The sequence below is a fragment of the Sporobolomyces salmoneus genome (assembly GCF_050403485.1).
Source record: "Sporobolomyces salmoneus JCM6883 DNA, S_salmoneus_JCM6883_v1_ctg1, whole genome shotgun sequence".
In the NCBI taxonomy this organism is placed as follows: domain Eukaryota; kingdom Fungi; phylum Basidiomycota; class Microbotryomycetes; order Sporidiobolales; family Sporidiobolaceae; genus Sporobolomyces; species Sporobolomyces salmoneus.
The window spans coordinates 478,252-505,584 of record NW_027481162.1 but is presented as its reverse complement, the minus strand read 5'-3'; the positions used below and the strand labels follow the sequence as shown (position 1 = coordinate 505,584).

General features: G+C 51.1%; 14 protein-coding genes across 14 annotated transcripts; 5 read left to right on the top strand and 9 right to left on the bottom strand.

Annotated features, from left to right (window-relative positions):
• Positions 1-189: 189 nt before the first annotated feature.
• JCM6883_007491 (uncharacterized protein) lies at positions 190-2,123 on the bottom strand (the record flags this gene model as incomplete). The annotated part of the gene is made up of 5 exons (XM_076628322.1): positions 190-407; positions 472-569; positions 632-693; positions 762-1,640; positions 1,701-2,123. The coding sequence occupies 5 exons, from the start codon at positions 2,121-2,123 to the stop codon at positions 190-192; spliced, it is 1,680 nt and encodes a 559-aa protein (XP_076491723.1).
• A 169-nt stretch (positions 2,124-2,292) lies between these two features.
• Positions 2,293-6,265, bottom strand: STO1 (Sto1p; the record flags this gene model as incomplete). The annotated part of the gene is made up of 13 exons (XM_076628321.1): positions 2,293-2,418; positions 2,490-2,692; positions 2,765-3,153; positions 3,239-3,461; positions 3,537-3,718; positions 3,794-4,068; positions 4,171-4,770; positions 4,857-5,165; positions 5,224-5,536; positions 5,599-5,696; positions 5,769-5,989; positions 6,054-6,189; positions 6,263-6,265. 13 exons carry the CDS (start codon positions 6,263-6,265, stop codon positions 2,293-2,295), a joined length of 3,078 nt encoding a protein of 1,025 aa, XP_076491722.1.
• Positions 6,266-6,397: 132 nt separating this feature from the next.
• Positions 6,398-8,073, top strand: JCM6883_007489 (uncharacterized protein; the record flags this gene model as incomplete). Its single annotated transcript, XM_076628320.1, has 3 exons — positions 6,398-6,851; positions 6,912-7,107; positions 7,170-8,073. 3 exons carry the CDS (start codon positions 6,398-6,400, stop codon positions 8,071-8,073), a joined length of 1,554 nt encoding a protein of 517 aa, XP_076491721.1.
• A 266-nt stretch (positions 8,074-8,339) lies between these two features.
• On the bottom strand, positions 8,340-9,320 carry JCM6883_007488 (uncharacterized protein; the record flags this gene model as incomplete). The annotated part of the gene is made up of 5 exons (XM_076628319.1): positions 8,340-8,353; positions 8,412-8,489; positions 8,643-8,715; positions 8,777-8,936; positions 8,998-9,320. The coding sequence occupies 5 exons, from the start codon at positions 9,318-9,320 to the stop codon at positions 8,340-8,342; spliced, it is 648 nt and encodes a 215-aa protein (XP_076491720.1).
• A 304-nt stretch (positions 9,321-9,624) lies between these two features.
• Positions 9,625-11,068, bottom strand: JCM6883_007487 (uncharacterized protein; the record flags this gene model as incomplete). Its single annotated transcript, XM_076628318.1, has 2 exons — positions 9,625-10,992; positions 11,054-11,068. The coding sequence occupies 2 exons, from the start codon at positions 11,066-11,068 to the stop codon at positions 9,625-9,627; spliced, it is 1,383 nt and encodes a 460-aa protein (XP_076491719.1).
• A 309-nt stretch (positions 11,069-11,377) lies between these two features.
• JCM6883_007486 (uncharacterized protein) lies at positions 11,378-11,926 on the top strand (the record flags this gene model as incomplete). Its single annotated transcript, XM_076628317.1, has 1 exon — positions 11,378-11,926. The coding sequence occupies one exon, from the start codon at positions 11,378-11,380 to the stop codon at positions 11,924-11,926; it is 549 nt and encodes a 182-aa protein (XP_076491718.1).
• Positions 11,927-12,069: 143 nt separating this feature from the next.
• JCM6883_007485 (uncharacterized protein) lies at positions 12,070-12,570 on the top strand (the record flags this gene model as incomplete). The annotated part of the gene is made up of 1 exon (XM_076628316.1): positions 12,070-12,570. One exon carries the CDS (start codon positions 12,070-12,072, stop codon positions 12,568-12,570), a length of 501 nt encoding a protein of 166 aa, XP_076491717.1.
• Positions 12,571-13,033: 463 nt separating this feature from the next.
• Positions 13,034-13,930, bottom strand: JCM6883_007484 (uncharacterized protein; the record flags this gene model as incomplete). The annotated part of the gene is made up of 3 exons (XM_076628315.1): positions 13,034-13,333; positions 13,396-13,552; positions 13,608-13,930. The coding sequence occupies 3 exons, from the start codon at positions 13,928-13,930 to the stop codon at positions 13,034-13,036; spliced, it is 780 nt and encodes a 259-aa protein (XP_076491716.1).
• A 198-nt stretch (positions 13,931-14,128) lies between these two features.
• Positions 14,129-15,140, bottom strand: JCM6883_007483 (uncharacterized protein; the record flags this gene model as incomplete). The annotated part of the gene is made up of 4 exons (XM_076628314.1): positions 14,129-14,311; positions 14,374-14,649; positions 14,710-14,841; positions 14,910-15,140. 4 exons carry the CDS (start codon positions 15,138-15,140, stop codon positions 14,129-14,131), a joined length of 822 nt encoding a protein of 273 aa, XP_076491715.1.
• Positions 15,141-15,435: 295 nt separating this feature from the next.
• Positions 15,436-19,593, top strand: JCM6883_007482 (uncharacterized protein; the record flags this gene model as incomplete). The annotated part of the gene is made up of 1 exon (XM_076628313.1): positions 15,436-19,593. One exon carries the CDS (start codon positions 15,436-15,438, stop codon positions 19,591-19,593), a length of 4,158 nt encoding a protein of 1,385 aa, XP_076491714.1.
• A 252-nt stretch (positions 19,594-19,845) lies between these two features.
• Positions 19,846-20,454, bottom strand: JCM6883_007481 (uncharacterized protein; the record flags this gene model as incomplete). Its single annotated transcript, XM_076628312.1, has 3 exons — positions 19,846-19,944; positions 20,011-20,085; positions 20,164-20,454. The coding sequence occupies 3 exons, from the start codon at positions 20,452-20,454 to the stop codon at positions 19,846-19,848; spliced, it is 465 nt and encodes a 154-aa protein (XP_076491713.1).
• A 222-nt stretch (positions 20,455-20,676) lies between these two features.
• Positions 20,677-22,761, bottom strand: TRM11 (tRNA (guanine-N2-)-methyltransferase; the record flags this gene model as incomplete). Its single annotated transcript, XM_076628311.1, has 9 exons — positions 20,677-21,145; positions 21,209-21,317; positions 21,383-21,431; positions 21,496-21,572; positions 21,641-21,730; positions 21,790-21,937; positions 22,005-22,331; positions 22,411-22,569; positions 22,633-22,761. The coding sequence occupies 9 exons, from the start codon at positions 22,759-22,761 to the stop codon at positions 20,677-20,679; spliced, it is 1,557 nt and encodes a 518-aa protein (XP_076491712.1).
• Positions 22,762-22,974: 213 nt separating this feature from the next.
• Positions 22,975-24,004, top strand: JCM6883_007479 (KOW motif domain-containing protein; the record flags this gene model as incomplete). The annotated part of the gene is made up of 3 exons (XM_076628310.1): positions 22,975-23,250; positions 23,314-23,629; positions 23,697-24,004. 3 exons carry the CDS (start codon positions 22,975-22,977, stop codon positions 24,002-24,004), a joined length of 900 nt encoding a protein of 299 aa, XP_076491711.1.
• Positions 24,005-24,353: 349 nt separating this feature from the next.
• Positions 24,354-26,939, bottom strand: JCM6883_007478 (uncharacterized protein; the record flags this gene model as incomplete). The annotated part of the gene is made up of 11 exons (XM_076628309.1): positions 24,354-24,411; positions 24,480-24,532; positions 24,608-24,760; positions 24,828-24,993; positions 25,063-25,161; positions 25,265-25,483; positions 25,543-25,811; positions 25,872-26,440; positions 26,583-26,596; positions 26,672-26,716; positions 26,779-26,939. 11 exons carry the CDS (start codon positions 26,937-26,939, stop codon positions 24,354-24,356), a joined length of 1,806 nt encoding a protein of 601 aa, XP_076491710.1.
• Positions 26,940-27,333: the final 394 nt, after the last annotated feature.

Here is a 27,333-nt window from a genome sequence, read left to right as displayed (position 1 = left end):
GAAGGAAGAGAGAGGGGGGGAAACGCATAGATCGACAGAGTCGAGAAGATCGCATGCACCGACAACGATCTGTCACGTAATCGCTGATTCTGACACGAATGCTTTGCAAAGTAATTACGACCTCTAATACCAACACAGAGAAACAAGAGGTAAAAGAAAACCGAAACCACTCCCGTTCGAAACGGCTCATCAACCCCATCTAAACTGAAACTGTTGACCTCCTCCTCCTCCCCCTCCACCACCAAAGAACTGACTACCACCCGGAAACCCACCCGCACCACCTTGTTGGAAGAATACCGGGTTCCCACCAAATCCACCTCCGTGTCCGAACGGATTTCCACCGCCTCCTGAGGAACCGGAAGTCGGGTCATTCGGATCTTCTCCTTGATCGAAACGGGCTCGAAGGTCTGTATACCGCACTCACGCGTCAGTGCGGGGGATGGATGAGGGAGAAGGGAGAGGGGGACGTACCAGGGTTCGAGAGAACTTCGTAGGCTTGATTGAGATTGGCCATTTTTTCTTCACTACCTCCCTCTTTATCGGGATGAGCTTTCAACGTAGCCTTACGACTGATCACAAATCACTCCAGTCAGTAGAGGTAGAAGAGGAGAGACAGAGGAGGAGGACTTACTAAGCACGTTTGATCGTTTTCGCATCCGCGTCTCTCGCAACTCCCAGAATCTTGTAATAATCCTGCATCGCCACCCTTGCTCAGCATCAATCCACACGTCCAGAGAGAGAGAGAGGCTAGAAATGCGTACCTTCTGCTTCGATTGTTTCAACAACCTCTGAGCCTTCTGCAACCTACTCAAGACATCTCTATCCGATCTCCCCGTCCTCTCAAACGCATCACTCAACAACCTTACCGCTTCTTCCCAATTCTCCCCCTCCCCATCCTCCTTCATTAAACTCTCTGCTCTCCCAACGAGACCCCAAGTGTCTTCCGGGTTGTGAATGAGGACTTCGGTGCAGGCTGCCGAGGTTTTGCGAGAGGTTGAAGAGAGGGAGAGGTAGGAATGACAGAGGGTTGAGAGGAAGGATGTCAATAACGGTGAAGAGTGAGAGAGATTCGAAGTCGACGGAAGTGGAGAAGTCGTAGGGTCGGAAGGGTCGAGAGGTTTTTGATGATCCGCAATTAAACCTTTCACGACTGTAATCAATCCATCTTTCGTACTCGTCCCTGCTAACGCGACGGCTACTTCAGTCCATCGATCAGCTTCTAACCAGTTTCGGAGTTTTGCGAGATCCTTTTCGGTAGATTTGAGAGATTTGAACAATTTTCGACAAGGTTTCGAATCTGGATCGGCGGCGAGACATTTCTTCAACGCGAGTGACGAGTCTGAAGGGATCGATAAACCATGATCGAGGAAGAGGGACGATAAGAGGGAGATTCGAAGTTGGAGGTGAGTTGGGAGAGCAGGGGAAATCGCGGAAGCTCGAGACAAGTCGGCGACGGCGAAATCGTAATCTGAAGCGAGGAGGGCGCATTCAGCACGAAGGAGACGGAGTTGTTCGGATTGGGGGGAGAAGGAGATCGCGGCGGTGAGGGAAGTGAGGCAACGGTCGAGTTTGCGAGGTGAAGAAGAAAGCGCTTTTCGTGCGGCGAGCACTTCTCTCTCGGCTGTAGCGATTTGAGCTCGCTGCAAGTTCGACGCTCGCATTAGTCACTGTATCAGACTGATCCTAAGTGAACGACTCACGAGTTCCTTTGCTTCCTGTACGTCTTTCCCTCCATTCGATTGCGTCGCTTTCAAAAAAAGATCCACTTCTTCCCTCGCCTTTTCGTATTCCCCCAACTTCGCGTAAATCTTTCCCAACTGTAACCTCGCAGGTTCGTATTCCCTCACTTTCAACACCTCCTGAAACCCTTCCTTCGCTTTCGAATAATGTCCCGAAGCGAGTCTCACCGTTGCGCGTTTGTACAACGTCGAGAAATCGGACGGGTCGCGTTCGAGGCAGTGATCGTAGATCGTTAAGGCGTCGGTGGTCTTGCCGGACGAGAGGGCGGTTTGAGCGAGAGAGATCAAGTGAGAGATCGGTAGTTCAGAAGCGTTGTCCGGTAGTTGAGCTGCTATCAGTGGCAGTACCGCTAACAGTAAGAGCGGTAGAGCTAGTGCTCGCATCGTAGGGTCGTGGGGTCGAGTGAAAGGTAGTAGGAGAGAATAGAAAGTTCGCGAACAATTCCACCTCGACGGCGACGATGCAATGTGACGTGTCATCGTCTCTCTCAACTCGTACTCGTGTAGGAGACTGGTACAGAAGTATGTATTGATTGCAAAGAATAGTGAGTGATCAAGCGTATTCACTCCAAAGTTTGTTCGCGTCGAGGATCGTTCGCACAGCAGATTTCGAAGGAATTTCGATTTCTCCCAATTTCTCCACCAATGAAGGTCGAGAGTAGACTTTCGGAGGTAGTCCCTGTTGAGTACACGAGAGTGGCTCAGTCAGACTCGAAGAGGGGTTGCTCAAATAGAAGAAAAACGACTCACGATTCGACAAAACTCTCTAAACCATCCCTCGATCCACCAAACTTCCCAATCGTCCTTGTCCACATCCTCAGGCAACAACTTGACAAAGTTTTCGACGATTTGAAGCAAAACTTCATTCTGATCTCCTTCTAATTCAGCGAGGTAAGAAACTGCCGAATCGATTTCTGGATTCGAAGAAGAAGTCGCATCTCGAATCGTAGCATCTGCACATTCAGAATACTGTCAGTCTTACACTCGCTCCAAGTGATGCATTGAAGAGAGACAGAAAGACTGACCACCATCTCCCGTCTCAGCTCCTTCTCCCCCTTGCGTAGTTTTCTCGGCTTCCCTCGTTTCCTCCTCCCTCTTCAACCCCTCAACCCTCCCTCTCCCCGCCTCCGTCCTACTCTCCAAAGTCCTCAATACGACCGCAACACTCTGCCACAAATCCAAATCACTCCAAGTTTTCCTCTTCTCCCCTCCCTCTACCTGGACCTGGACCTGAGGGGACGAGGAGAAGACCCAACGAACGATATCGGTTGGTTCTAAGAGTCGATATTGAAGGAGTTTGTCGAGTACTATGAGATGGAATTGGGAATTGCGACGCCAGAATTGGGAAACGGTACGGAGGAGATCTTGTTTCTTTAAAGCGGTTGGAGCGAGGTTACGGAGGAGGACGAGATATCTAACTCACACGAACACGTCGAATCTCATCAATCACACGTCCCGAGTGACGAGTGACGAGCGAGAGAGGAAGGGGAGAGACTAACCGTTCAAGAGCATTCAAGAAATGCGAAAACGAACGACTCCCAACGTTCAACACGGTTTGAACTGCCATATCCCTCGCTACTCGCTCTGCTTCTTCCTCCGACATTCCATGTTCCGTTTCGAGGGATTTCTGGAACGAGGTTAATTCTTCCTCTGCTTCTTGGACTGAAGCTTTTGAACGAATTAAACGGAGGAATGAAGAAGCTGCTGCGGCGTGAGTGTGATCTACAATCCGGTGTCCAAAGATTCATCAGTTTCCCGCCTCAAAGGAGAGAGCGAGATGGAACTTTGGAGACGGACCAGATGAATCGTAATCGTATTCAGGACCAGGCGCATCATCCGCCATTACAGCAGTTTCCAACATTGATTCCGGAATAGTTCCTTTAATCCTATCGTGATAACTCAACCTCGTCTCCAACTCAATCACTCGTTTCACGAAGACTCGTTTTGGATGTTTATCCGAAACTTCCATATCACTCGCCCTGCGCACGCACCACCCTATACTTCATCAGCAGGTGGTTGACAAGAATGGATGAAAGAGAGAGTGGACGGCGTACCAATCCCCCCAACCCCACATGAATCCAAAATTACTCAAATGAACCGCAAACCAATCGGCGAACCTCTTTATTCCACTCGGATCCAACACGGGTTGTCCAATCCTCCCTCCAACCCCGCTATCGTTCCCTAACGAAGCGTATAATTTCCTGACGGATTTACCGAGGGAAGGAGCGATAGTTTGAGGAGAGAGTCGACAGAGTTCAGTGAGGAGGGAATGGTAATATGCGAGAGGGTGAGCCGGGGCGGGGACACAGAGAATACAGTTGAAAATAGTCTGTCCTCAAATTAACTCGAAATCAGTTTCCACTCCACTCGACTCCCACGCTCGAGTCGAAGGGAAGAGAGGGAGAGAGAGGAAGGAAAGATGTATATGTACCTCGACGATCAAATTCTCTAAACTCCAACCCGGTCCAACCTCCTTCTCGTCGTTGTTCTCCTCCTTCATTTCCTCATCCCCCTCGGCTCCCTTCTTCGGAGCTTTCGGATCCCTAAACGTTCCCTTCTTGACCCATTTCGGTAACTCGAGCAATACTCCCGCTCCTTCTTTCCTATTCACCTCATACAGATTAACGACATCCGCAATCAATCCTCGGAGGACGTTTCCAGCTTTATCGTCCTGACCCGGAACGATTGATCCTCCTCCTTCCCCTTCCTCTGAATCAAAGAGTCTCAAACTCAATCGAACCCCTTCGTATCCTACTCCTTCGTCCCCTCTCAAACCGGCAGAAGTAGAAGGAGCAGGGATTGAACGCTCGGATACTGATCCTCCACCGATACCGTGTGAAATCAGGGTTAGATCGGTTTCTTCGAGTTCGGGGGGGACTAGGATCATGGGGAGGTAGAGAGGCTCGGAGGGCTCGGAAGGTGGCGAGGAGGAGGAGATCGAAGGGAGGAGAGGAGGTGGGAAGATCGAGGAGACGAGATGGGAGGAATCGGATGAAGGGTTTAGAAGGGATTGGACTAGGAATTCGAGAGACTACTCCCACACAATCTTCATTCAGTCAGTCACGCGCAGGGTAGATAAGTGGAAGGGAAGGGAGGGAGAGAGAGAGAGAGGCTTACATCAACCCATTGTTCCTTAGTCTCTTCATCCGCAAACGCATCTTTCCCAACTTTCCTCACGTCCATATACCCCTGAATCCCTTCTTTGATCGTCTCCAATCCACCCGCAGCCAAGAAAGCGCCTTCATCTCCTCCTTCTAATCGTAAGAGAGCTTCGACGATAATTCGAACGCATTCGTCTCCGCGCGAGAGACGGAGTCCGGGTTCATCGAGAACGGAAAGGAAGGAGGAGAGAAGAGTGAGTAGTGAAGTAGAGGCGACGAGGGGGGCCGAAACGGGAAGGGAAGTTAGTTGAGCAAAAAGAGTGACCTAAGAAACATCGAGCCAGGTCAGTGACGAAGAGGGCAGAGGAATAGGAGACACGTACGCAGTATCGAACTGATTTCCATTTCCTTTCATCCAAGAACGCTTGGAAAGCTTTCATCAAATCCTCTACAATTTCTTTCCCAACATTGACTTTCGCAACCTCTTGTTTGTCTCCTTCTCCCTCAGTGTTCTCCTCTTGTTCCGTCGTAGCTTCAGTATCGACAGGTTTTGAAGGTAGACCGGGAGCGGCGGGAGCTGAAGAAGGAGTAGAGGAGATTCGAGAAGCGAGAGAAACGGGAGGAGTGACCGATTTGAGCGAAAGGTGGGCGAGGAGGGAAGCGTAGTGATGCAGCTTGTGAGGTAGTTCAGATACACTGTCACACAAGATCGTGATGAGCGAGTGGAAAAGATGGAAGAGAAGAGAAGGGAGACTGACGCAGCTCTGAACGCGAGGAAAACGGTAGGTTTGTCTTTCAAGAACCAGCTCTCGACCTCCTGAGCCAACTGAGGGATCTCCTCAACCGGGTCGTATTCCTATCCATCACGAGAAATCCATCAGAATCGTACTTCGACGGAGAAGCCAGTACGAAAGTGGGAGAAACTGACTGAATGACTCCCCAACTCCCAAACCGATTCCTTGAATTTCGTCTGACTCGCCTGCAAACTCTGTTGTTGACCCATCCCACCACGATCATACACTCCCGAACCTCCTCCTCCTCTCTGTTGTTGTCGTTGTTGATGTTGAGGAGATCCATAATTCCCTCGCTCATCCGTCCTTCTCCTATAATTTCCTCCACTGCCTGGATTGTTCTCCGGGTAATCTTCATCTGCTCGAACGTGGACTGTCAGTCAAGAGTACATTAGGGAGAGAGGAGAAGGAGAGAGACTAACCTCTTTGACGTTTGCGTTGGTAACCGGCGGGACCCATCGAAGGTCCATTGTGACCGTTGTATCCGTTTTGAGGGTAGAACCGTTGTCCTCCTCCTCCGTTGTAACCTCCTCCGGCGTAGTTGCCTCGATAATCAGACTGATCAAAGATGAAACCAATTTCACACAGTTTAGCTCGCTCCTTCGTCCTCGCAGAAGTGGTGACTACTCACCATGACTGAGCTGTCTTGACTGATCTGAAAAGTGATCTGAAAGGTCGAGGTCGAGAGAGAAAGAGAGAGTTTCGTTTCTTTCGCTTCTTCATCTCACTTCAGACTCTTCGATTGACCTTCCAGACGTTTCGAGGAATGTCATCATTCAAGAAACGTTTTACGGTGACTCCCATCCCAGGTACCCGACCTTCCTCCTCCTCTTCCCTCCCTCTCATCTCTACCGGCTTGCCAACGATCGATGACCTCCTCGGGGGCGGTCTACCGCTCTCTACCTCGCTCCTAATCACCCAAGACTATCCCACCAGCTACTCTGAACTCTTGTTACGGTATTTCATCGCGCAAGGCTTGGAATCGAATCAGGAAATTATCGTGATTTCTTCGGGATTGGAGAATGGTGGACCGGAAGGGATTACGAGGGTATTGATGGGGAACGATAAAGGTTCGACTTCTTTGACGAATGCGAGGAAAGAGGAAGATAGGGAGGATGAGGAGGAGAGGAAGAAGGAGGAGGAGATTAAGGAGAAAATGAAGATTGCGTTTAGGTATGAAGGGATGAAACAACATCAGACTACTCTCAATACGACGCAAGGTGAGTCTCTCTCGCGGGAGCCAAGCTAGATGGGCGGCGACTGATAATGTGAAGTGGTAGCTTCGAGAACGGGAGAAGAAACTGTTTACTGCTCGACTTTCGATTTGACAACGACGAGGCAACTCTCAGCAAGTGATCGTTCGAGACTCCATTTGATCGATATCGACGAAATACAAGATACGGCTGGATCTCCTAACGAGTTCTACAACAACCTCTATCAGAAATTGGAAACTTTCGTGTCCGAAAACGGTTACTTGTGAGTTCTCTCCAGTTTATCTCACGAGTTTGGACCCCCGACTGAGCCCTTCCTCCTTCCAGACAATCAACAACCCCCTCTTCACCTCGCAAAGCCCTCCGTATCGCGATCTCATCCCTCGGTTCTCCTTCGTGGGGTTCCTCATCCCCATCCTCTCTCTACACATTCCTGCACCGCTTGCGTTCCCTCCTACGTCGTTCCCACGCATCCTCCACCACGACCTTTCCCTCTTACCTCTACCCCTCAACCTCTTCCTCCTCATCTCCCTCCTCGATCCTCTCCCGACTTTCCCACGCATCCGATTCCGTCCTTTCCCTCCTCTCGACTTCCTCTTCTCCTTCCCTATCGGCTCTTTACCCATCCCATCAAGGTCTCCTAACCCTTCCCAAATTACCCTCCCCTTCTTCTCTCGTTCCTCCTTCAACGAAACTCTCTCTCCTTCGAAACCTCGGTGGTGGGGGACAAGGTCGGGAGAACTTACTTGGGTTCAGGGTCAAGAGGAGAAGGTTTGTGGTTGAAGTGGTTAGTGAGGAACCGGAGATGGGAGAAGAAGAGTTGGAGAAGAAGAAGAGGGAGAGAAGGAAGAGGGTTGAGGAGGCGAATAGGAAAGATAGGGAAGAGGGGGGGAAAGCGACGGATGTGTTACTCGGACAGCGTGGGCAGCAGAAGTCGGAGGATAAGAAGGGGAGGATCGAAGTTGAACCGGAGGAGGCTAAGGTAGAGAAAGGGTTGAGGGAGGTTAGGATTGGAGGAAACGAGAGCGAGGTACGGATAGAAGATAGTGGATCGACTTCGGCTCCTCCGGCTTCGGCGTTCAAGAAGAAGAAGAAGGGAGTCAGGATGGGAGGGGTATCGTTTCAGACGGCGGAGGAGGGGAAAGGCGACGAGGAAGAACAACCGAAGGAGAAGAAGAAAGTTTCGATCTCGGCAATGTTGCATCAACAGCCTGAACTGCTAGACTTCTGAGCTGGTGGAATCCAAAAGCTCATCGAGATCCACGGAGGACGGAACAAGCCAAAACAAGTCGGCGAGAGGCGTCGCGGAAGTAAAAAATGGCGGCCTCTCTTTTGAGGTCCTCTCGACTTGATCGCGCTTTGGGCTAGCTCTCTCCAGGATTGTCGCTCCGTTGGGTCACGCTCTCCGCCGTATTGTCCGATGTTATCAGCTTCGTTTCATTCTAGCGACTCGATTTCACTGTTTCACTAGCTTCTTCACCTTTGAGCTCGGTAGACCTACGCAAACGAGCCTGCGAGTCTCAAATCGTCAGAATCACTTTCCGAGAAGTGGGAGCTGCGCAAACGTACGTAGACCGATATCCATAGGAAATTTGTTCGAATTCTTCGCAAGCTTCTCGAAACGAACGACGGTTTCTCGAATTTCTCCTGCATGAAGTGAACAGCAGTTCAGGCTTGGTAGATCGCTCAAGAGGAAGCGTTCGCAGAAGCGGTTCTCGAATCGCGACAGCGCAAACTGTCCGAGACGGGCGCATTCTGCCTCCGCTTTCTGGCGATTACAGGGCGGGCCATAGCAGTCACCGCTCATAGTTTGACTGAAGGTTTGTCTGACATGATCAAAGTAAGCGACCTTCTGGTAAGCGCGCCAAGCTGCCTGGTAGCTCAACACATCGTCAGTCGGTGCGAAAAACCGAGAACAGCAAAGCCTCTCTTACGAGTTTCTCCATCCACTCTGGAGGCGCCCGAAATTTCGTAGCCCTTGAGTCTTCAATGAGAATGGCACGCCTCGCAGCAGTTTCAATCAACTTATGATTCCCAGTCCAGGCGGCCAAAGTGAAAGCGAAGGGTGAAAAGCCCTTTTCGGCTTCGAGTTGCCTGTGAACGAAATTGTCAGCGGAGGTTTGAGGGTCTCATAGATGTGAAGAGGAGGACTCACCAGCCTTTGATCTCGACCAAGTTACGGACTATCTTACAGTCATACTTATCCGCCAAACGAGCGATCGCTTCCCATTCCGAATTCCTCAAATCGTATAAGTATTCCTGAGTGTCTTTGCCCTCGAGCAACGGTAGGAAGACTTCGAGATCCTCCTTGGTATCGTCCACCGGAATCAAGTGGTCGCTGGCTTCGTTTTGAAGGTCTATCGAGAGCATGTCGCCGAATACCTTTGACAGAACGACGAGGGCGGAACGAGAGACGGTCAAGGATGCAGGAGGGTCATCGTAAGTGGTAAGGGTGATCGTATCGTCTTTGCGAGTCATGTTGAGGTTCGAAGACGCAAGGAGGGAAAGAGGGAAAGTGGAGTTCGGGCCTCATTGCGCTTCGACCTCCGGACGATTTCCGCGGTGTCGACTTGCGCGAGAGGTAGAAGGATACCTGATCCCGTAGTCGCTTTGGTTTGACGTTTGCGTTGTCACCGTCGTGAAGGACGCGGAGACTCGACGATTCGTGAGAAAATCGCACCGAAGGGACTTTTCCCGAGATTTTCGTCACGTCCTGCTTTACGAACGGAGTTCTTACAGATTGATAGATTGCTGTATTCCGACACACTCTCGACCAACCCAACTATTCCGACTCAGCTTCCCTTTCCATTATGAGTTTCCTCCTCTTTGCTTCGAGCCTTTCCATTCTTTCTTTCTCCAATTCACCGCTTTCGAACTGCTCTTGTAATCGGAGCGCATCGAGTGTACTTCCCTTCAACTCGATACCTTTCGCTTCGCAGAGACGAACGAGTTCGGTAAAGCCTTCCTTGCGAAAATCGTCCGTCCATTCCGGTCCCTGAAACTCAACGGGGAGCTCATCCTGGTCTCGTTCATCGTCTTCATTGATCATTCTCCGTGGAGCCTCAAAGAGTTCAGGAAAGTCGAGGGAGGACCAGGCGGAGAGGTTGTCGAGGACGAGGGAGCGAAGGTTGAGATTGGCGGTGGAAATGAGGAAGTGGTCGAGGGACAAAGCTGTGGCGTAGCCAAAGTGGAGCTCTTCGAGGGAGGAAAGAAGTTCGAGGTCTCGATAGAAAGAGGGCTGTCTGAAGTCGATATTGCCTTGGACGGACAGGACACGAAGGTTCGGGCAGCAAGAGAGCGAGAGGACCATTGGCCTCCTCTCGTCGGACGTGATGTCAGACTCGACAGTCAATTCTTCGAGCCGCTCGGGTTTCGACAGACTGGCGACCAAGCCAATTAGGCGGGGATTTCCGTGCAAATCGATGAGGGAGAGTTTTGAGCAGTTCTGTGCAGCCGCTAGGAGGGACGAGGAACTGGCGCTTGCATAGACTGGACCCTCCAATCTGATTTCGGTGAGGCACGGGAGTGACGGGTTGTTTAGGATGGGGGCAGAACGAGAGGTTTCGATCGAGTCCGAATGGCGAAGGATTTCGAGATGAAGCGCTCGGAGGGAAGTGTAATACGATAGAGCGGCGTAGTGAGCGGGGTGGAAAGGGTCTTCGAAACTGTCGAAGGTAGAGCAGAGAGAGAGGAGCTGAAGATTGGGAAGGGAGGAAACGGCGACAGTCGAAGACAGGACGAGGAGAGCGAGGCGAGTTGATCCCGAGATTTTGAGGACTTTAATCGAGTCAGTGAGTCTGAGTATGCGATTGAACGAATTGTCGTCGAACCCGCTAGGAACGTCCTCCTCCGGTTCTTCTTGCTCGAGATTCGAAGAAAACGAATCCCAATCGTGATGGAGCTCGATTGCGATTTCAAGGACTTTGATTCGGTCGAGATTCTCGCTATCAACCCGATCGCAGAACTTCTCGAGTCGGTACCAGGAGCGCAAGGAGATTCGAGAGTGAAGCGTTTGATCGAAAAAGGGTTTCAAGGCACGAGATGGAGGTCCGAGAAGGCGTTGGTTCGGCGACTCTGACTCGTAGTCGTGTGCGAGGTCGAAGATGTCTTCGATAAGCTCAGGTGGTAACCGAGAAAGGTAGTCGACGCTCTGAGAGAAGGAGAGACGAGTGAGCAGGCGCCCATTTGAGCTGTTTCGACGCGAGGCTCACCTTCGGAGTACTCATTTCTACTCTACTCGGACTCTGAGCTACTCTCGTATCGGTTCAGAGGGTGTTGTGTCGATTCGGAGTGAAGGGAAAGAGAGATTCGGAAAGAAACGAGGAAACTCTTGCTCTGCTACCCCTCACTCGAAGAACGACCGATGACGCAGGAGTCAAAGGAAGCCCATCAATCGTCTACCTGCTGCCCGTACCCTCATCAAGGTGAGTTTCAGCCCGCAATTCTCATCTCCCACTTTCTCATCTCGGATCGCTTCTTGCTCGACCCTCTCGAGTCTGGCGGGCCAGTCTTCAGCTCTCAGTCACTCATGGCTCATGATCCTACGTATAGCAGGTCAATTCAACATGACCGACATCGTTCCTCCGACTCTCGCTACTCTTCCCTCTCACTCTTCTCCTCCTTCTCCCGTCACCTCTTCCTCCTTCTCGAAACTCCCGCCCGAGCTCGTTCAACACATCATCGAATCGACCGTCCCACTTCAGTACTACTCTGAGACCTACAAGCCGCGTCAAGAAACCCTTCTTCCATTCTGCCTCGTCTCGAAACTTTTCTACGAAATCGCGAAACCTCTGCTCTTTGCTGTGGTCAGCTTGCCCACGACTTGTCACTATACAATCTGGAAAGCGCTCGAAGCGGAAAGAGGAGGTCATCCTGCCTTGGTCCGCGAGTTCGTCTTGCCCGAAGAAGGATCAGGTTCAATTCCACTTGAACCCGATTGGCGACAATACGTCGGTCTACGTCTACTCGTCATCGAATGCGATGACTCTGACGTCGATCTTGCTAAATTTGCTGTCCTGCCGAGCAAGTTTGGCTTCTTCGCTCGATTGCTAATTTTTCGCTTAACCATCATCTGCACAACCTAGACCTGGCCACCTTACGCCTCACCAGAGCTACCCTGCTCCAATGCTCCTCCTTCTCTCTACGTCGTCTCCGCGAGCTCGAGCTGTTCACAATCCATCGCCTGCCGAATGGAGTCTTAACGCCGACGTCCCTCCCTGCCCTTCGAATGCTCGCCTATCACTCGTCAGAAGATCCTGCTCCCGCCGTCGCGTCGTTTCCGACCTCACTCTTGCCCCAGCTCGAAATCGTCTCGCTTCCCTACGAGATCGCCGGACTATTCGGACCCGAAGTACGGAAGCAATTGGACACTATCACGCTTTGGGACTTTCAGTGGTATGATTTGGATTCCGCGACAAAGGCTCCTGTCTCGCACCTTCGATTCGAAGGCGCAGACTACAATCGGGATCTTGAAAATTCGGACGATCTAGTTCGGGATTGGCTCGCGAAGACACTTCGTCTTCGTCCGTCACTTTTGTACCTTCCTTCAAGCTCAGAGGAACTCCTGTGCTCCAATGATCAAGAGGACTTCAAGACTGGGTGCAAGAAGCTTGGTATCGAAATTGTTTTGGAGGAAGGCGAAGAGAAATGGTATCTGGACGGCGGATTCTCACAGGACTTTAGGAAGAGGATGGAGAAGAAGAGGATCAAGAAAGCTAAGGTAGAGTGATCGAGGGAATGATGAAGATGTGGATGGAGTTTCCGTTGCTTTCGAAAGCACTGTTAGATCGCAACTCGCTTCGTAACTATCCCTGAACTCAGTTCTTCTCCCTTGCGAGAGTATCATTCATCAGTGCCAAGAGAACAAGCTCGCGAGCAACACCTTGTCAGTTCGAAGCTGTGATTCTCTCGCTCGAACTGAAAGTATGGGCCACAAACAGCATCGACTCGCTCGAATTCCCCCATGGCAATCTCCTTGATTCGCGCGAGCTGACGTCTAGGAGTCGGAAGGTTGACTCTAGCAGATGAAAGCGCATAAGGGTGAAACATCCACAGATTGCAAAAAGAGCTAAATCAAGCTGAGCGCTGAACCGCTTTCCTCCTGCCGTCATCTCTTGACCCTCTTGCCTACAATCATCATTGATAAGCTCAGAGATACCGAACTCATGAGGGCGATCCGCTTACTTGACAGCTCAGTATGAGAATGCGGGCCATTGCGCTACGTCTGAATCCAGCTTGTCCGCGTGAGATTCCAATTGTTGCTTGGCGGCAGAACAGAGGCTGAAGGAGGAAAGGGATGGCCTCGTCTCAAGGGGTTGTGACTGGTCGAGGTTGAAGAAATACAAGGCTCCGGCGACGATGCTACCCCAGCAACTTGCTCCTTCACATTCGTCGCGCATGGTACAACGTTTCCTCCCATGGGCCGGGCATTTTTTCAACGAACTCTGGAGAAGATCGAGAATGTGAGCCTTTTGTGCGGTACGATACGATTCCTGAGCATCGAGCCGAGAAAAAGTTAGAAGACTTCGAAAATAGGAGAAAATGAAGAACGGACCAGACGGGCTCGCCATTCTTGCGAGAGCTCCTCAGTGCCGTCGAAATAGCTACTTGATCGAGCTGCTTCCGCTACAGTCGCTTGGATCAGCTCGCGATGTCCGAGGGTTGTCGCAAGCATGAAAGGAAGCCTGGCATCCCCTTTCCCATAAGCTTCCCTGTTGCTCAACACTTAGCTGTAACACACAAAGGACAGTATTGGAAACAACAAACCACGCTTTCGCCTCGACCAGCTTCTCGATTGACCAGCATTGGTATTTGTCCGCCAACTTTGCGAGAGTTTTCCAGTCTTTTTCCGACAAGGTTTGGATCGTTTCATCGCGTTTCTTCTCGTCCAAAACTCCAAGGAATAACTTGAGCTCTTTCTCGGTTTCTACAACGGGGATCGAAGGGTCGGTTGAGTCGGATTTGAGGTTGAGGGAAAACATGTCATCAAAAACGCGAGAATGTGTTACGAGCTTAGAGCGGGAGAATTGGATAGCAGCGGGGGGGTCATCGGATGTGGTGAGAGTGATCAAGTCGTCCTTTGAAGTCATGGCGAAGGTCGAAGGATGAAGAAGGGAAGAGAGAGGGAGAGAGCGAACGAGCCTTCTGGTTTTGCGCACGGACTCCGGCTCGTCTCCGCGGTCTGACGCAAGTTCAAAAACGAGAAGAGTGAGTATTACAGCGTTGAGTGTTGTCCATGGAGAGATAGATATTGAACCGAGGAAAGGGGAAAAGGTGAGGAGAATGGGTTAGAAAGGAATGACTCCTCGGTCTGAATTCTCGACGTCTACCACTCTAGGGTGCCGGCTAACCTTTCCCGAAAGCCAACGCTTGAACGTATCAAAGTCGGGATCCTGGACGGGAGACTTTCCGGTTCGAGATTTGTGGCTGAGTTCCCATAAAACGTCAAGTCCTTCTGAACTCAAACCAGGCTGTTTCCCCAAATCGCTGAGTTACCGAGCTGCGAATGCGTGAGATTGAGAGAGATACTCACGAGAGTCCAGCTTGCGGGCAAGTCATCTGCCTTGCAGTGAACCAAGTAGTCTAACAGCCATTTCACCTTTTCTTGATCGAAGTTCTTCCTCAAGCAAGATTCAAGCCTAGCGTGGGCGTCCGTCGACCTTGAAGTGTCGTAACTCTCATCGCGATACCTCTTGTAGCGTTCAACGATCTGTTTGACAGCCTCCTCTGGCGTGAGTTCACGTTCAAGTTCTTGGCTGTGCTGGGGCGTAACGGTCGGAGCGTCCTCCATGTCGTGATCAAGCACAACCTGTAGTATCAAGCGATGAGTCAGCATGCACAAAGAGAGGTGACTCGTCGGAGGACCCACTACTTGGTCTCCTCGCGAGCGGACCGAGGGTCGAAACCTTCCCGCTTGCACTCTCTTAGCTTGAATTTGGTTGTTTCTCGTCTCTTTCAGCTTGTTGTCGTCCCAAATACCTGCGAAGACCTTGGTAGTTGGCTATAGCTCCGAAACTTTGATCAGCCTCGAGACAAATCAGCGAGCGAAGGAAGTTTGAGTGAGCTCACCAAGTAATGATCTCCCACCAAACCAAGCGGAATCTTCCCCTTCCCTGCGATTTGACAGATACTGTAACACGCCCCCAGTGAGGCGACGACTTGACGAGCGGTCTCGAGATCAGAACTGTGTTCGAAGAAGTTTTTGACGAATATTTCGAGACGAGGATAGCGACGTCGCTTCTGGAGCCCGAGGCCTTTTGTGCCCAGAATGCTGAGAATCCTCATACTTTCCTCGTGCATGTTGGAGAATAGATCCGAGCTGAACGCGATCTCATCGTTCGTTCTTCGTTCGATGCTCGTGCTTCTCTCGTGATTGGCTTCTGGTCTGTCTAGTTGTCGTTCTTACTCCGATTCGTTATACTCTCTCTATATCTAGTGACTCACGCTTTCCCCTTGATTTTGTGTGGGACTGCCGCGCTTTTTATCTCTTGTTGAATATCTCTCCGTTGCTGATAGTTCTCTCTTTCTTCTTCACTTTGTTCACTTCGACATCGCTGATAGAGATTAGAGAGAACTACTCAGTTTACAACAGGTTATGAGCTCTACGAATACCTCACTGTTCTCAGACGATACGTCGAAGTCCGCCGCTCTTCCGAAACTCGGATCCTCCATCACCTACTCGAATTGGGCCTTCACTCTCAAACTCTACTTTATCTCCGAGGGTCTATGGGGAATCGTTAGTGGTACCGAGCCTCGTCCTCTACCTACTCCGGCCGTCGTCGTCCCGAGTACTGAAGCAGGAGGAGGATCAACAACGGTTTCGGAGGAGGATCATTCGAAAGTCCAATCCTGGGACAAGAGGAATGCGACAGCGTTCATGACGATCACGGTAGCCATCACTCAATCTCAGATGGTGCACGTCGTCTCGAAGGATCTCGCAAAGGAGGCATGGGACGCTCTCGAGAAAGTACATCGCAAAGAAGGTCAGGCCGCCCTCTACACACTTCTCACTCGTCTCGTCACCGCTCGATTCAAGGACGGAGACAACTTGGAAGAGCACGTCTCAACGATGGTCAACACCGCTAACGAGCTGGCCTCGATTAACGAACCCATCCCCGATCACTTCCTCGTCGTTTACCTCCTTCACTCTCTTCCTCAATCCTGGGAAACCGTCGTCTCCATGATCGAACTCGTCGCTGGAGAAACAAAGCCGTCATTGACGTCAATTATCGCTCAAATCCTCAAGGAAGGAGAGAGGAGGAAAACGAACGTCGACGCTTCTACCGTCAAGAAGCCGAACCCCGGAGCTCTAGCTGCTCAATCTCACCCTCGAACCGGTCGTCCTAGTCGCGACAAGAGGCAAGATACGTGCTACAACTGCGGGAAGAAAGGTCATCATTCGCACAAGTGTCGCTCGCCTCGAAAGGAGGTGGAGGCGAAAACCGTCGTGAAGAAGAATCACTACTCGCTCTCCGTTATCACTATCGGCACCGCGTTCCGTACGCTGTCGACACCGGAGGAGGAGACGTGGATTGTAGATTCGGGAGCCGACTGTCATTATTCGGGAAGGAAAGAACACCTCCTCAATTTCGTCAAATCGCCGATCAAGGTCGCACTAGGAGTCGGAACGGACGTCTGTCCCGGGTACAGGTCCCTTCAGCTCAGGCTCGCGAACGGGAACGTGCTCGATCTCGACAAGGTGTATTACCTTCCCGGAGCTCCGACCTCTCTCCTCTCGGTCAAACGTCTCGCCAGTCACGGCGCTACCGTTACCTTCGGACCGGACCTGCTCGCGACCATCACCAAGGACGGTGATCTCGTCGCCAATACGATCCCTGGAACGTGTTACCAGCTCGACGTATCCCCTTCTCTCGCTCTCGCAAATATCGTTACCCCGGTTCCGCTCGGACCTCTCGCAGCCACGACCCGGGACGCAGGATCCGCTTCGCTCATGGCTTGGCATCGTCGATTAGGACACATCTCCCTCGACACCATCATATCGCTCGCTCGCTCGGAAGCCGTCAAAGGACTTACGCTTACCGACACCGTCAAACGAGATTGTGAAGTTTGTCTTCTTTCGAAATCTCGTCGCTCCCCCTTCTCCGCTATCTCTACAGACGCTCCTCACACCCTCTATCGACTCTTCATCGACCTCGGCTTCGTCAACGAACCCGACTTTGAAGGAAACAGGATCTACCTCGCTATCGTTGATCAGTACTCGACTGCGAAATGGACGTTTATTCTCTCCTCGAAACGATCGGAGGAGGTACTCGAACGCTGGATCGAGTTCAAGAACAACGCGGAAAGGATGATTGGTCAGAAGATTCGGTTCGTCCGATCTGACAATGGAGGTGAATTCATATCGACGAAATTCATCGACACGCTTCGAGAATCGGGAATCACGTACGAGCGAACGGCCGCTTACACTCCCGAACAGAACGGACAAGTCGAACGCTTCAACGGGGCGGTCATCTCCCTCGTCAAAGCGATGCTGAAAGGATCAGGTTTACCGAAAACGTATTGGTCCCTCGCTCTCTCCGCCGCAACCTTCTATCTCAACCGAATTCCTCACCCTCGCTTCAACGGAAAGACCGCCTACGAAGTCGCTCTCGGAAAGAAACCCTCAGTCAAACATCTCCGACCCTTCGGTACTCCCTGCTTTACGCACATCGATTCCTCTCTTCGCTCGAAACTCGATGATACGGCTGTTAGAGGGATATTTGTTGGGTACGATGGAGAATACAACTACTTAGTTAGGCTGGAGGACGGTAAACAAATCACCTCTCGTCATGTTCGCTTCGCTGACGCCGAGTTTGGTTTCGAAGAGCTTCGGCTCGATCTTTCCCTCGACGACTTCTCCACTCCTACTCCGTCTCAACAACTTCCTCCCCCTTCTTCTGATACGATCGATAAACCCGATGCGCCGAAAACGATCAAGAAGGATGGATACGAGTACGTTCAAGTTCAAGCTGGTCCGAACCCTGGAAGATTCGAAGAAATCAACAGCTCGAACATTATCGAAGGCACACGAACTCGTCGTCGTGGTGCTCCGACCGCCTCGTTCGTATCGTCGGAGGAGCCGGTTTACGTCAAACTCGTTCAAGTTATCGATATCGACGGAATGGAGAAGGAGGAAGGAATTTGGGAGGAGGAAGCTCTCATGGTAGGAGTGGTACAGGCGGAAGTCCCTCGTACGCATGAGGAAGCTATGGTATCGAAGGATCGGGTTAGATGGAGGGAAGCGGAGGAAAAGGAATGGTCAGCATTTGAGGAGAACGGAGTTTTACAACTCGCGTTGCTGCCTGCGGGAGCTCGAGCGTTAGGAACGACGTGGGTTTATACGGTTAAGACGGACGAAGATGGGAAGGTTATTCGCTTCAAGGCTCGTCTCGTCGCTCAAGGATTCGGACAACGATACGGAATAGACTTTAACGAAACATTCGCCGCCGTCTCTCGAATGTCCACCGCTCGGTTCCTCATCGCTTACGCCGCCTCGAATGGATTCAACATCGAATCGTTCGACTACGAGACCGCCTTCCTCAACGGAACGATGACTGAAGACGTCTACATCAAGATTCCTCCTGGTTACCCCGGTAAACATCAACCCGGTCAAGTCCTCAAGCTCATCAAGGCGATGTACGGTACGAAGCAAGCACCTCGGGAGTGGGCGAAAGCGCTCAACACGTTGATGATCGAACACGGGTACTCTCAATCGAAGTCGGATACGTGTCTTTACTACAAGAACGTCGGAGGATCTCTCGTTATCGTTCTCCTCTACGTCGACGATGGATTGATCGTCGCTTCGGACGCCTCGATTATCAAGCAGGAGTTGGAGTCGTTCGGAAAGGTTTACAAACTCAAGAAACTTGGGCGAGTTTCCACCTTTCTCTCATTACAGTTCGCTCACACCGGTTCTGGGATCTTCATCCATCAACAGAAGTACATCGACTCTATCCTCTCTCGATACTTCGACTCTCTCTCTCGCTCTCCCTCTGCGACTCCGATGGAAGACAAGTTTGTCCTCGACCCTTCTTCTCCTCTCTTCTCCGATGTTCCCCTCTATCAGTCAGCCGTCGGTTCTCTTCAGTACGCCGCTCAACTCACTCGTCCCGACATCGCCGCCGCCGTTCGTCGCGTGGCTCAAGCTGTCTCGGCTCCGACGGATCAAGATTGGCAAGCCGTCAAACGAATCTTCCGATACCTCGTCGGAACGAAGGATTACGGGATTCGTTATCTCAAGGAAGGATCGTTGGAGTTAAAGGTGTTTAGTGATGCGTCATGGGCGGATGATCAGGAGAATAGGAGATCGGTGGGAGCGTTCGTCGTGCTCATCGCTGGAGGAGTCGTCGCTTGGAGGTGTAAGCAACAAACCCTCATCGCTACTTCGACTACCGAGTCGGAGCTCGTCGCCGTATCGGACGCGACGAAGGAGGTCCTCGCTACTCGACAACTCTGTTACGAACTCGAAATCGATCAACCTTCGGCAACGACGATTTTCGAAGATAATCAAGCTTGTATCGCTATCGCTCAATCGCCTGGACAACACGGTCGTACGAAGCACTTCGACGTCATCACCCTCTTCGTTCAAGAACGGGTTTCGATTGGAGACGTCAAGTTAGAATATTGTCGAACGGAGGAAATGACTGCCGACGCTCTTACGAAAGGTCTCGGTAAAACTCTCTTCGCCAAACATCGACAAGGATTAGGAATGGTATCGCTTAGCAGCTGGATCAGTGGGAGTGTTGGAGAATAGATCCGAGCTGAACGCGATCTCATCGTTCGTTCTTCGTTCGATGCTCGTGCTTCTCTCGTGATTGGCTTCTGGTCTGTCTAGTTGTCGTTCTTACTCCGATTCGTTATACTCTCTCTATATCTAGTGACTCACGCTTTCCCCTTGATTTTGTGTGGGACTGCCGCGCTTTTTATCTCTTGTTGAATATCTCTCCGTTGCTGATAGTTCTCTCTTTCTTCTTCACTTTGTTCACTTCGACATCGCTGATAGAGATTAGAGAGAACTACTCAGTTTACAACAGTGCAAAGCATCGAGCGTAGTAGCAGTGACGTTCTCAAGACGGTCAATCGAAAGGATTTTGAGGTCACTCGCCTAAGTCACGCGATGGGTTTCAGGTTTCAGTTCAGCTCGAAAGACACATGGTAATGAGCGACTCACAATGACGTTCTCTAGCCATTCGTCCGCGCCTTGTACCGGACCAGCATTGAGTCCTTTGCAGCGAGTTTCAGAGGGCTATAGAAAAAAGGGTTTGAGATGAGTCCCGAGCTTGAATCAAACTGCCAATCCCAATCGTACGGTAGCTGTACTCACAAAATCGCAGGAGTAGATATCGGTTGAAAGTCTGTGCCGCGCTCCGTCCTCTAATCGGTTTACCCAAATTCTCCTCACATTGATCGTCAGTCCGTTCCACCAAGATTCCTTGCCATTGAAGAGTCCTCGGAAATAGGTTGCCCAATCGTCGATGTCGAAAGTCGTGCCGAACTTCGTAGTTACCTTCGACTGACCTTGGTTCCGGGCGATCAATGCCTCGTGCGCGTCTTCGATTGCTGTGCGTAGGTCCTCGAACGAGAAGTCTTGCCCTTTTCGCCGACGTAGAGCCATTATGACGGAGTGCGAGCAGGGGGAAGACAAGGAGAGAGGGAGAGAGGTGAAAGAACGTGGTCGATCCGACGAACCGAGTGCAAGGGGACCCTGCCAGAAGGTACGCTCGGAGCATTGAGTAGGTTCCTCCTCAGACAATAAAGCCGGGGCCTCGACGAATTGATTCGTGGAGGGCGAGTCACGAGGAGACGAAAGAGAAGAAGGAAATTCCGTAGGCTCGAATTACCTCGCTTCTCCGACGCTACTCAAGTTGAGTTTCTCCATCTCCTCCTGCACCTGCCTCTTCGTCGTTCCGAATCCTTCGTAATACCTCTCCCTGAAGTCAGCATGACCGGGTTTCTTCTCTTCCCTCCTCTTCCTCTCTTCCTCCGTCCATCGACTCGTCATTCCCTCCCTCTCGACTCCTCGATCCAATCCTTCGATAACCTGTTCCCATCCCTGTCGAGATTCCGAAACTTTCTCCATCGTGATCAACCTTCGAGCCCATTTCCCAAACGATTGACTCGTGTTACTGATCAATCTCAGACCGGGAACTTCAGGGACGTCGATATCGGAATATTCGGATTCGTTCGTCGGGAGAAAGAAGACGAGTCGTCCGCCGGGTTTGAGGAGGTAGAGAGAGAAAGTGATTAGGGTCGTGATGACTTCTTCCATAGGCCATCCGACTGAAGGCGGTACATAGTCGTCGAATCTACACGTGAAAGCTCGAGTTAGCTTCTCCTTCAGGCGAGAGAAGAAGAGAGTAAAGACTCGCTGATGATGAAATCCTTCTTTCTCTCGACCTGGAACGATCGTAGGTAACACCGGCCGAGCACCTTCTTCTCTCCCTAATCGTTTCGCACCTGCTCGGACACCATAAGGGGCTGCATACGGAGAGGAAAGTCTCAGTCGTGATGGTTTCCGTGCGAGGTAATAGAAGTGGACTCACGGTCTGTCACGATAGCGTCAAAGAGCTCTCCTGTCCGGAAAGGATGTTGCTAGAGGAAATCGATCGAGATCAGCGAACATTATCGAGTGAGGGGGAGAAGCGTCCCAACTCACGGTCATATCGAACGAAGAACAGTCGACTATTCGATCCGTCACTCCGTACTGAGCCGCAGAGTCCTTGATATTCGTCTCTACTCGGCAGAGCGAGATGAGGAGTCAGTTCAAGCTATCTGACGTCCAGCGAGCCAAGGAGCTTTACTTTTCCCTCTCATTTGTCTTCCATCGATATCGCTTCCGAACGTCATCGCACCGAATCCAGCAGCAGTCAGCAACATTGACCCGGTACCAGCTATAACGAGATAGGCGTCAGTCAGGATACTGGAAGGGGAGAACGAGATCACGTCTGACCGAAGGGATCGTAGATCCATTTCCCGGGAGAAGCTTGAGCTTGATTCGCCATGAGGAGAGATGCTTCAGCTTCCATCGACGTAGTTCCGATATACTTTCTCTTCTTGAGATCAAAGTAGTCGATCAATGATCTTTGACAATCGCTGATCTATACCGTGAATCCGTTGTAGTCAGCTCACTGCCACCCAGAAGGATTAGGTGAATGGTAGGCTTACTTTTCTCCCAACCCAGACACCTCTCAGCTTCTCGACATCTCGTTCTCCATCCCAAACTTCCTCATCCCGTTCCTTCTTCTTTCCCTTCACATCGCTCACTCCCAACTGTTCTCTCATTTCCAACATTCTCTTCCCTCTCATTCCATCAAACTCGTATTCTTCAAACACTCCGATCTCGAGTTGAGGGTTCTTGAGTTTGATGTCTCCCGGAAAGGCCATGTAGGCGAAAGATTCGATAGTTTTGATTTGGATCGATAAGGGGATTGTACGGTTGTGACCTGCGACGACGAACTTCCAGGTACATTGTCGATCTTGTGCGAAGGGACCCTGGCAGATGAGCGTATGGATCAGTCAGCCTGCGAAATTCGATTGGAAAACGGGAATGAAACGGATGAGAAGAACGTACCCATAAAGCTTTCGCTTGTTCCGACTGCGCGGTCGCATGCACTTCGTCGTACGTAGCTCCCTGTGCCCATAGCTCCCAGATGTGCTTAACCGAAACGAGTCGAGTTGAGAGAAGTTTCGCTTCTTTATCTCCAGGCAGTTCTACCACCATATAAGGTCTCTGGTGACGTGCAGCGCAAAGCATCAGCTCATACTCAACATACAATAGCTTGGAGAAACTCACGGATTCATCTGGAGTGCCTTGAGGGAACGAATAAGGAATGTCGAAAAGGTTCGCGATGGACTCGAGTTCCGCTAGTCGGAAACTTTCGAGAGGACCCGTAGCGCAAGCGCACAAGTATAGCTTGGTCATAGCCGCCTATCGAGAGGGATCGAATGTCGCGTTGATGGGAAAGAGTCGAAAACAAGAAATTCGCGAGAAGTCGTCGGTTCGTTCCACTCCATCAACCGACGACTCTCGCTACGACATCAGAGAGTCTAAGGGAACTTCTGAATTCTCACTATCCAAGCGGAACACCCGAACATCCCTTCCGAACCGCTCCCCAGCTCTTCCTAAATCTTCATCATGCCTCGAGACCTCGGACGCTCGTTACAGCGTACCCTGACGCACTTGAAGCCCCCACCAACGAAAGGAGGTAAATTCGCCATGCCCATCCCATCTCACTTCCGCCCTTCGCCCGACTTCGTTCAAGTTAAAGATCGAATTCCTTTTTGGCATGTCGCTCCCGGGGATCGCGTCAAGCTCGTTAGAGGGGATGGTGAACTCAAGAACAGGGTTGGAACGGTTGAACGAGTCGATCGGGAGACGAACAAAGTCTATTTGAAAGAACCTCATTTCTCCGTTGTGTTCCTCCTCTCCCTCTTCCGGATGTGCGCGGGACTGACCTCGAGATGATGAGGTTAGGTCAAGAAACGTCAATTCAATGAATACCCTGGACAATCCCTCGAACCGAGTTACACGGGAGGAGACGCTCAAGCGACTTATACGATTCCTCGACCTTTCCATCTCTCGAACCTCCGTCTCCAAATTCGAGATGGAGCGGAAGAATACACGGCGACGAGAGTGAGAAAGGGGCCGGTTAGTTGGGACAGGAGGTTGAGGAGGTTCAATTGGAAACGTTATGCTTTGGTACCTCAATTGGGAGGAACTGAAGGAGATGCCGATAAAGGATGGAGGGAATTACCGTGGCCAAAGGAAGAAGTACCTACTTCGACTCCAGGTGAGCGACTTTTCGGGCTCGAGTTCCCGTTCTAGCAGACGTTAACTCTTCGATTTGTCGTTCTCAGGTGAACTCGATAACACTGCTTCGACCGCCCTTCGAACGACTTTCACTCCCACCCTATCTTCCCTTTCTCTCGCTCCCTCCCGTCGCAGGCTACCTCAATCACCTCTCAAACCCATCACCTTGCAAGAAGGTGCACCTCTAGAAATCGCGATTGGTCAATTAGATCTCGGAGGAAATCACTACAGTCGTGCGAAGAAGACCGAGAGGTTCAACAGGAGGAAGGAAGAGGATAAGAAGTATGGAAAGTTGGTCATGAAGGAAAAGACGAAGAGCAAAAAAGGAGCTTTCGAGGATGAGGTCTTGCTGTAATTCGCAACGAGTCATCTGCACATGCATTCGTATGTAGACTTTGGGTCGACCGAGTCTCAGTTGTTGCTCGAGAGCTGCCAACGCAATTAGTGACGACGAGAAGTGCGCTTGAACTCGAGAGTCTCGGGCCAGAAGCGACGAGCAGACACGCAGATTACTCCCGTCAGTCGAAGATTTGCGAAGTCTGGCGGACTGGGGTACTACTTTATTCGTTATTGCGTCAATTCGCTGCCAGAAGAATAGTGAAAACTGCGAGAAACTCCGAAACTCTTTCTTCCTTTCTTTCCGTGTCCATACAACCTTTCCCTCCACGCGGCTGCTTCGTCACCACGACGAAGTTGACAGATCCTTAGTTCTGCCAAGTATCGGAGAGCGTAGGAGATCCAGATTCAGGAGTCGTGTATTGTCTATTTCGCAAGGACGAGCATTCGATCAGCACGAAAGTCGTTCTGAAGCGAGCAAGGGATTCGTGTACCTGTTGTTCCCGTTCTCATAAGTGTATTTACCATCAATCCCTTTGAGAACGTACTATTTTCCGTGAGGTAAGAAAACTTTAGAATCAGTGATCTACGCACGCTGCTGCTGAAGTCGATCCAAACTCACTTTGTATTCGAAACTGGTATCAGCGGGCAACCTGACAGGAGCCGAAGTTTGCCAGCGCGGGTTCTCGGAGGTGTAGGAGTTTGCGTTCAAGGGAATCGCTTTGCTGAGATCCCATCCTCCGAGAGCAGGGGCTGATCCGGCTAGATAGATGTTCTAGTTAGCGAGTGAGACGGTCAGCGAGAGATACTCGAAACCTGGCGACAGAAGAGGTCGAGCTCACTTCTCCGTAGATCGTGGTCTTGAGAACCTTGAAACTGACAGGTACTCCAGTAACGGTCGCGGAGCAGTTCAAGTCAGCAGCCGAGTAAATCGGGGTACCGGTTGGAGCGGTCGCGTTCGACTGAAGAGAACGAGCATGAGTTGTCGTCAAGAAGGCGACATAGGACCTATTCGAGCGAGACGAGCTTGAGTTTCCTGCTACATACATCACAGAATGAGCAAGAGGCAGGACATACCAGGTTAGATCACGAGCACTCGTCGATTCACCGGTAGTCTTGTTGAACTGTTCCCAGAGAGAACCGTTCGAGGGAGTGTATTCCTGAACGATCGAGATACTGTATCGAGAGAGAGAGACCGTCAGTAAGAGCTCAGAATAAGGAAGGAGCGAGAGATTGAGAGAAGAGGAGGAAAGACAAGAGGAAGAGAAATCCAACTCACAATCCATCGGCATATTTCGAAACGGCATCCACGACTTGCTCGAATTTGCCATCTCCCTTCTTGTATGTTCCAACCGTAGCGTTCGAAAGGAGAGACTGGAAGAAAGGAAGCGAAGTCGAAGTAACGTTGATCTCTCCGAATTGGTTCCAAATGCTGTTCGCGCGATGGAGTTGTTCGGCGGGAGCGAGAGTCGTAAGATGCCAAGGGTTTCCATCGTAGCTGTTCAAGCTAGTCAGTCATCTGATTCGTGTCGAGGTTCAAGACAGAAAGAGGCTCACTAGACGTCTTCAGTGTAACGACCGATCGCGAGCGCCTTTGATCCCTTAGCTTCTCGAGCAGAGTTGATCGGGTATACACCGCGGAACGATTCGACGACGGCATAGGTGCTAGCGAGCATTCGATCCGAGCAGGGAGAGAAGAACTCGGTCGAGCAAGGGTCGGAAGAATAGGACGCAGAAGGAGACGTAGGGTATAGTTGAGCGGCGATGATGGAGTTGGCGTCGAGCCCTGATCGGTTATTGTTGTTGTTGATGTTCGAAGAGTAAGCCTGTCAATGAACAAAGTCTCGTGAGCACGGACTGCGAAAGGGAGAACAGAGATTGCTCACATTTTCGTTGGCTCCTGCGCCCCAGTACGAGGTATCCGCATAGCACCGAACGCTTTTGGACTCGTTGAAGTAAGTGGCGGCGCGAGTCTCGTTGAGAGACTTGAAGTATTGGGATCCGATCGCGAGAGCGTGGAACGAAGAAAGATCGGTGAAGAACGAGTTTCCTTGCACTTCCTCCCATAGGTCAAACGTAGGAGCGTTCCAGTACTTGACGACATAGTCGAGGTCGTTCTGGATCAGATTCGTGATGGTCGTCCTTTGCGCAGAGGAGATCGTCGAGTTGAAAAGATCGACATATTTCATGAGAGCACGAGCTCGAAGGGCAGGTCCATCTCGCTGAGGTCTCCCCCAAGGGCCGGTGAATGCCGTTTCGTTGATCTCAAATTTGGGTTCGCCGAGCCCTGAAAGGTCGGAGAACGAGCCAGAAGGATTCGAAAGCTGTTGAAGATTGTCTTGCGCCGTGATGTAGTCGTTGACGAATTCGAGCACTTGTTCAGTTTGAGCTCCGTCGTTCGCGACTTCGAGGAGACCGTGAGTAGTCAAGGCACTGTCACGAGTCCAGGTATAGACTGTCGCAAAAATACGGCAGCGGTCAGCTCCTCGGGAAAGGCAAGAAGATGCGAGAAAGCGAGAGGAAACAGTGCTCCCGAGTGCAGCGGGAGAGTCGACGGCGAAAGGAGAAGGAGGAGAAGGCTTGGTTGTAGCACTCACGGTAGTCGGGATCTCTGCGAACATCATTTGATTCATACGTCAGTCGAAGAAAGGAGAGAAAAACGTCGAAAGAGAAAAAGAAAACTCACGACGTCGACGGACTCGCAGCAATGATTCCAGGCTTCGCTCCAACTCTACATAGCATAGATTCACGTCAGTCGTCGACGACCTTCCTGAGAATGGCAGCAAGACTCACGCTTCACCAATGTTCTTGAAAGCATTCGTGAACGAAATTGCATTTTCCGAGTCGATGTACTGTTCGAGAGATGTCGCACGAGACTGGAGATTCTCTGTCGACGTTGGTAGACCCGAGACGAAAGGTAGGAGAGAGAAGAGTAATTGTCGATTGAACATCATCTCTGCAGGAACGAGCTGTTCGAGGGGAAGTGCGAAGGAGAAAGTCGAGAAGCAAGAAAGGAAGAAGAAAAGCAGTGACGGAATGACGCCGGGTCCAGGTGAGCTCGAACAGACTGATCTCCTCGAACACATGGGCGCAACAGGAGCGAGGTCGGACCCGGAGAGTGGGGAGAGGAATTCGAATTGGAGGGGCGATGTTGCGAGAGACTGGGCGGAGTTTACGGTTCTACTGATCCGTACAGGATAAAGGTGTTTAGCGTGATCTCACAAGAGATCAGAGTGGACTAGCGTCGTTAGAACAGGAGGTGGGACCGAATCATTTCGAAACGGAAGAGTTTTCGAAAGGGAAGCCGATTCGAAATCACTCGCAACGTTGGAAGCCGAAATCGATATT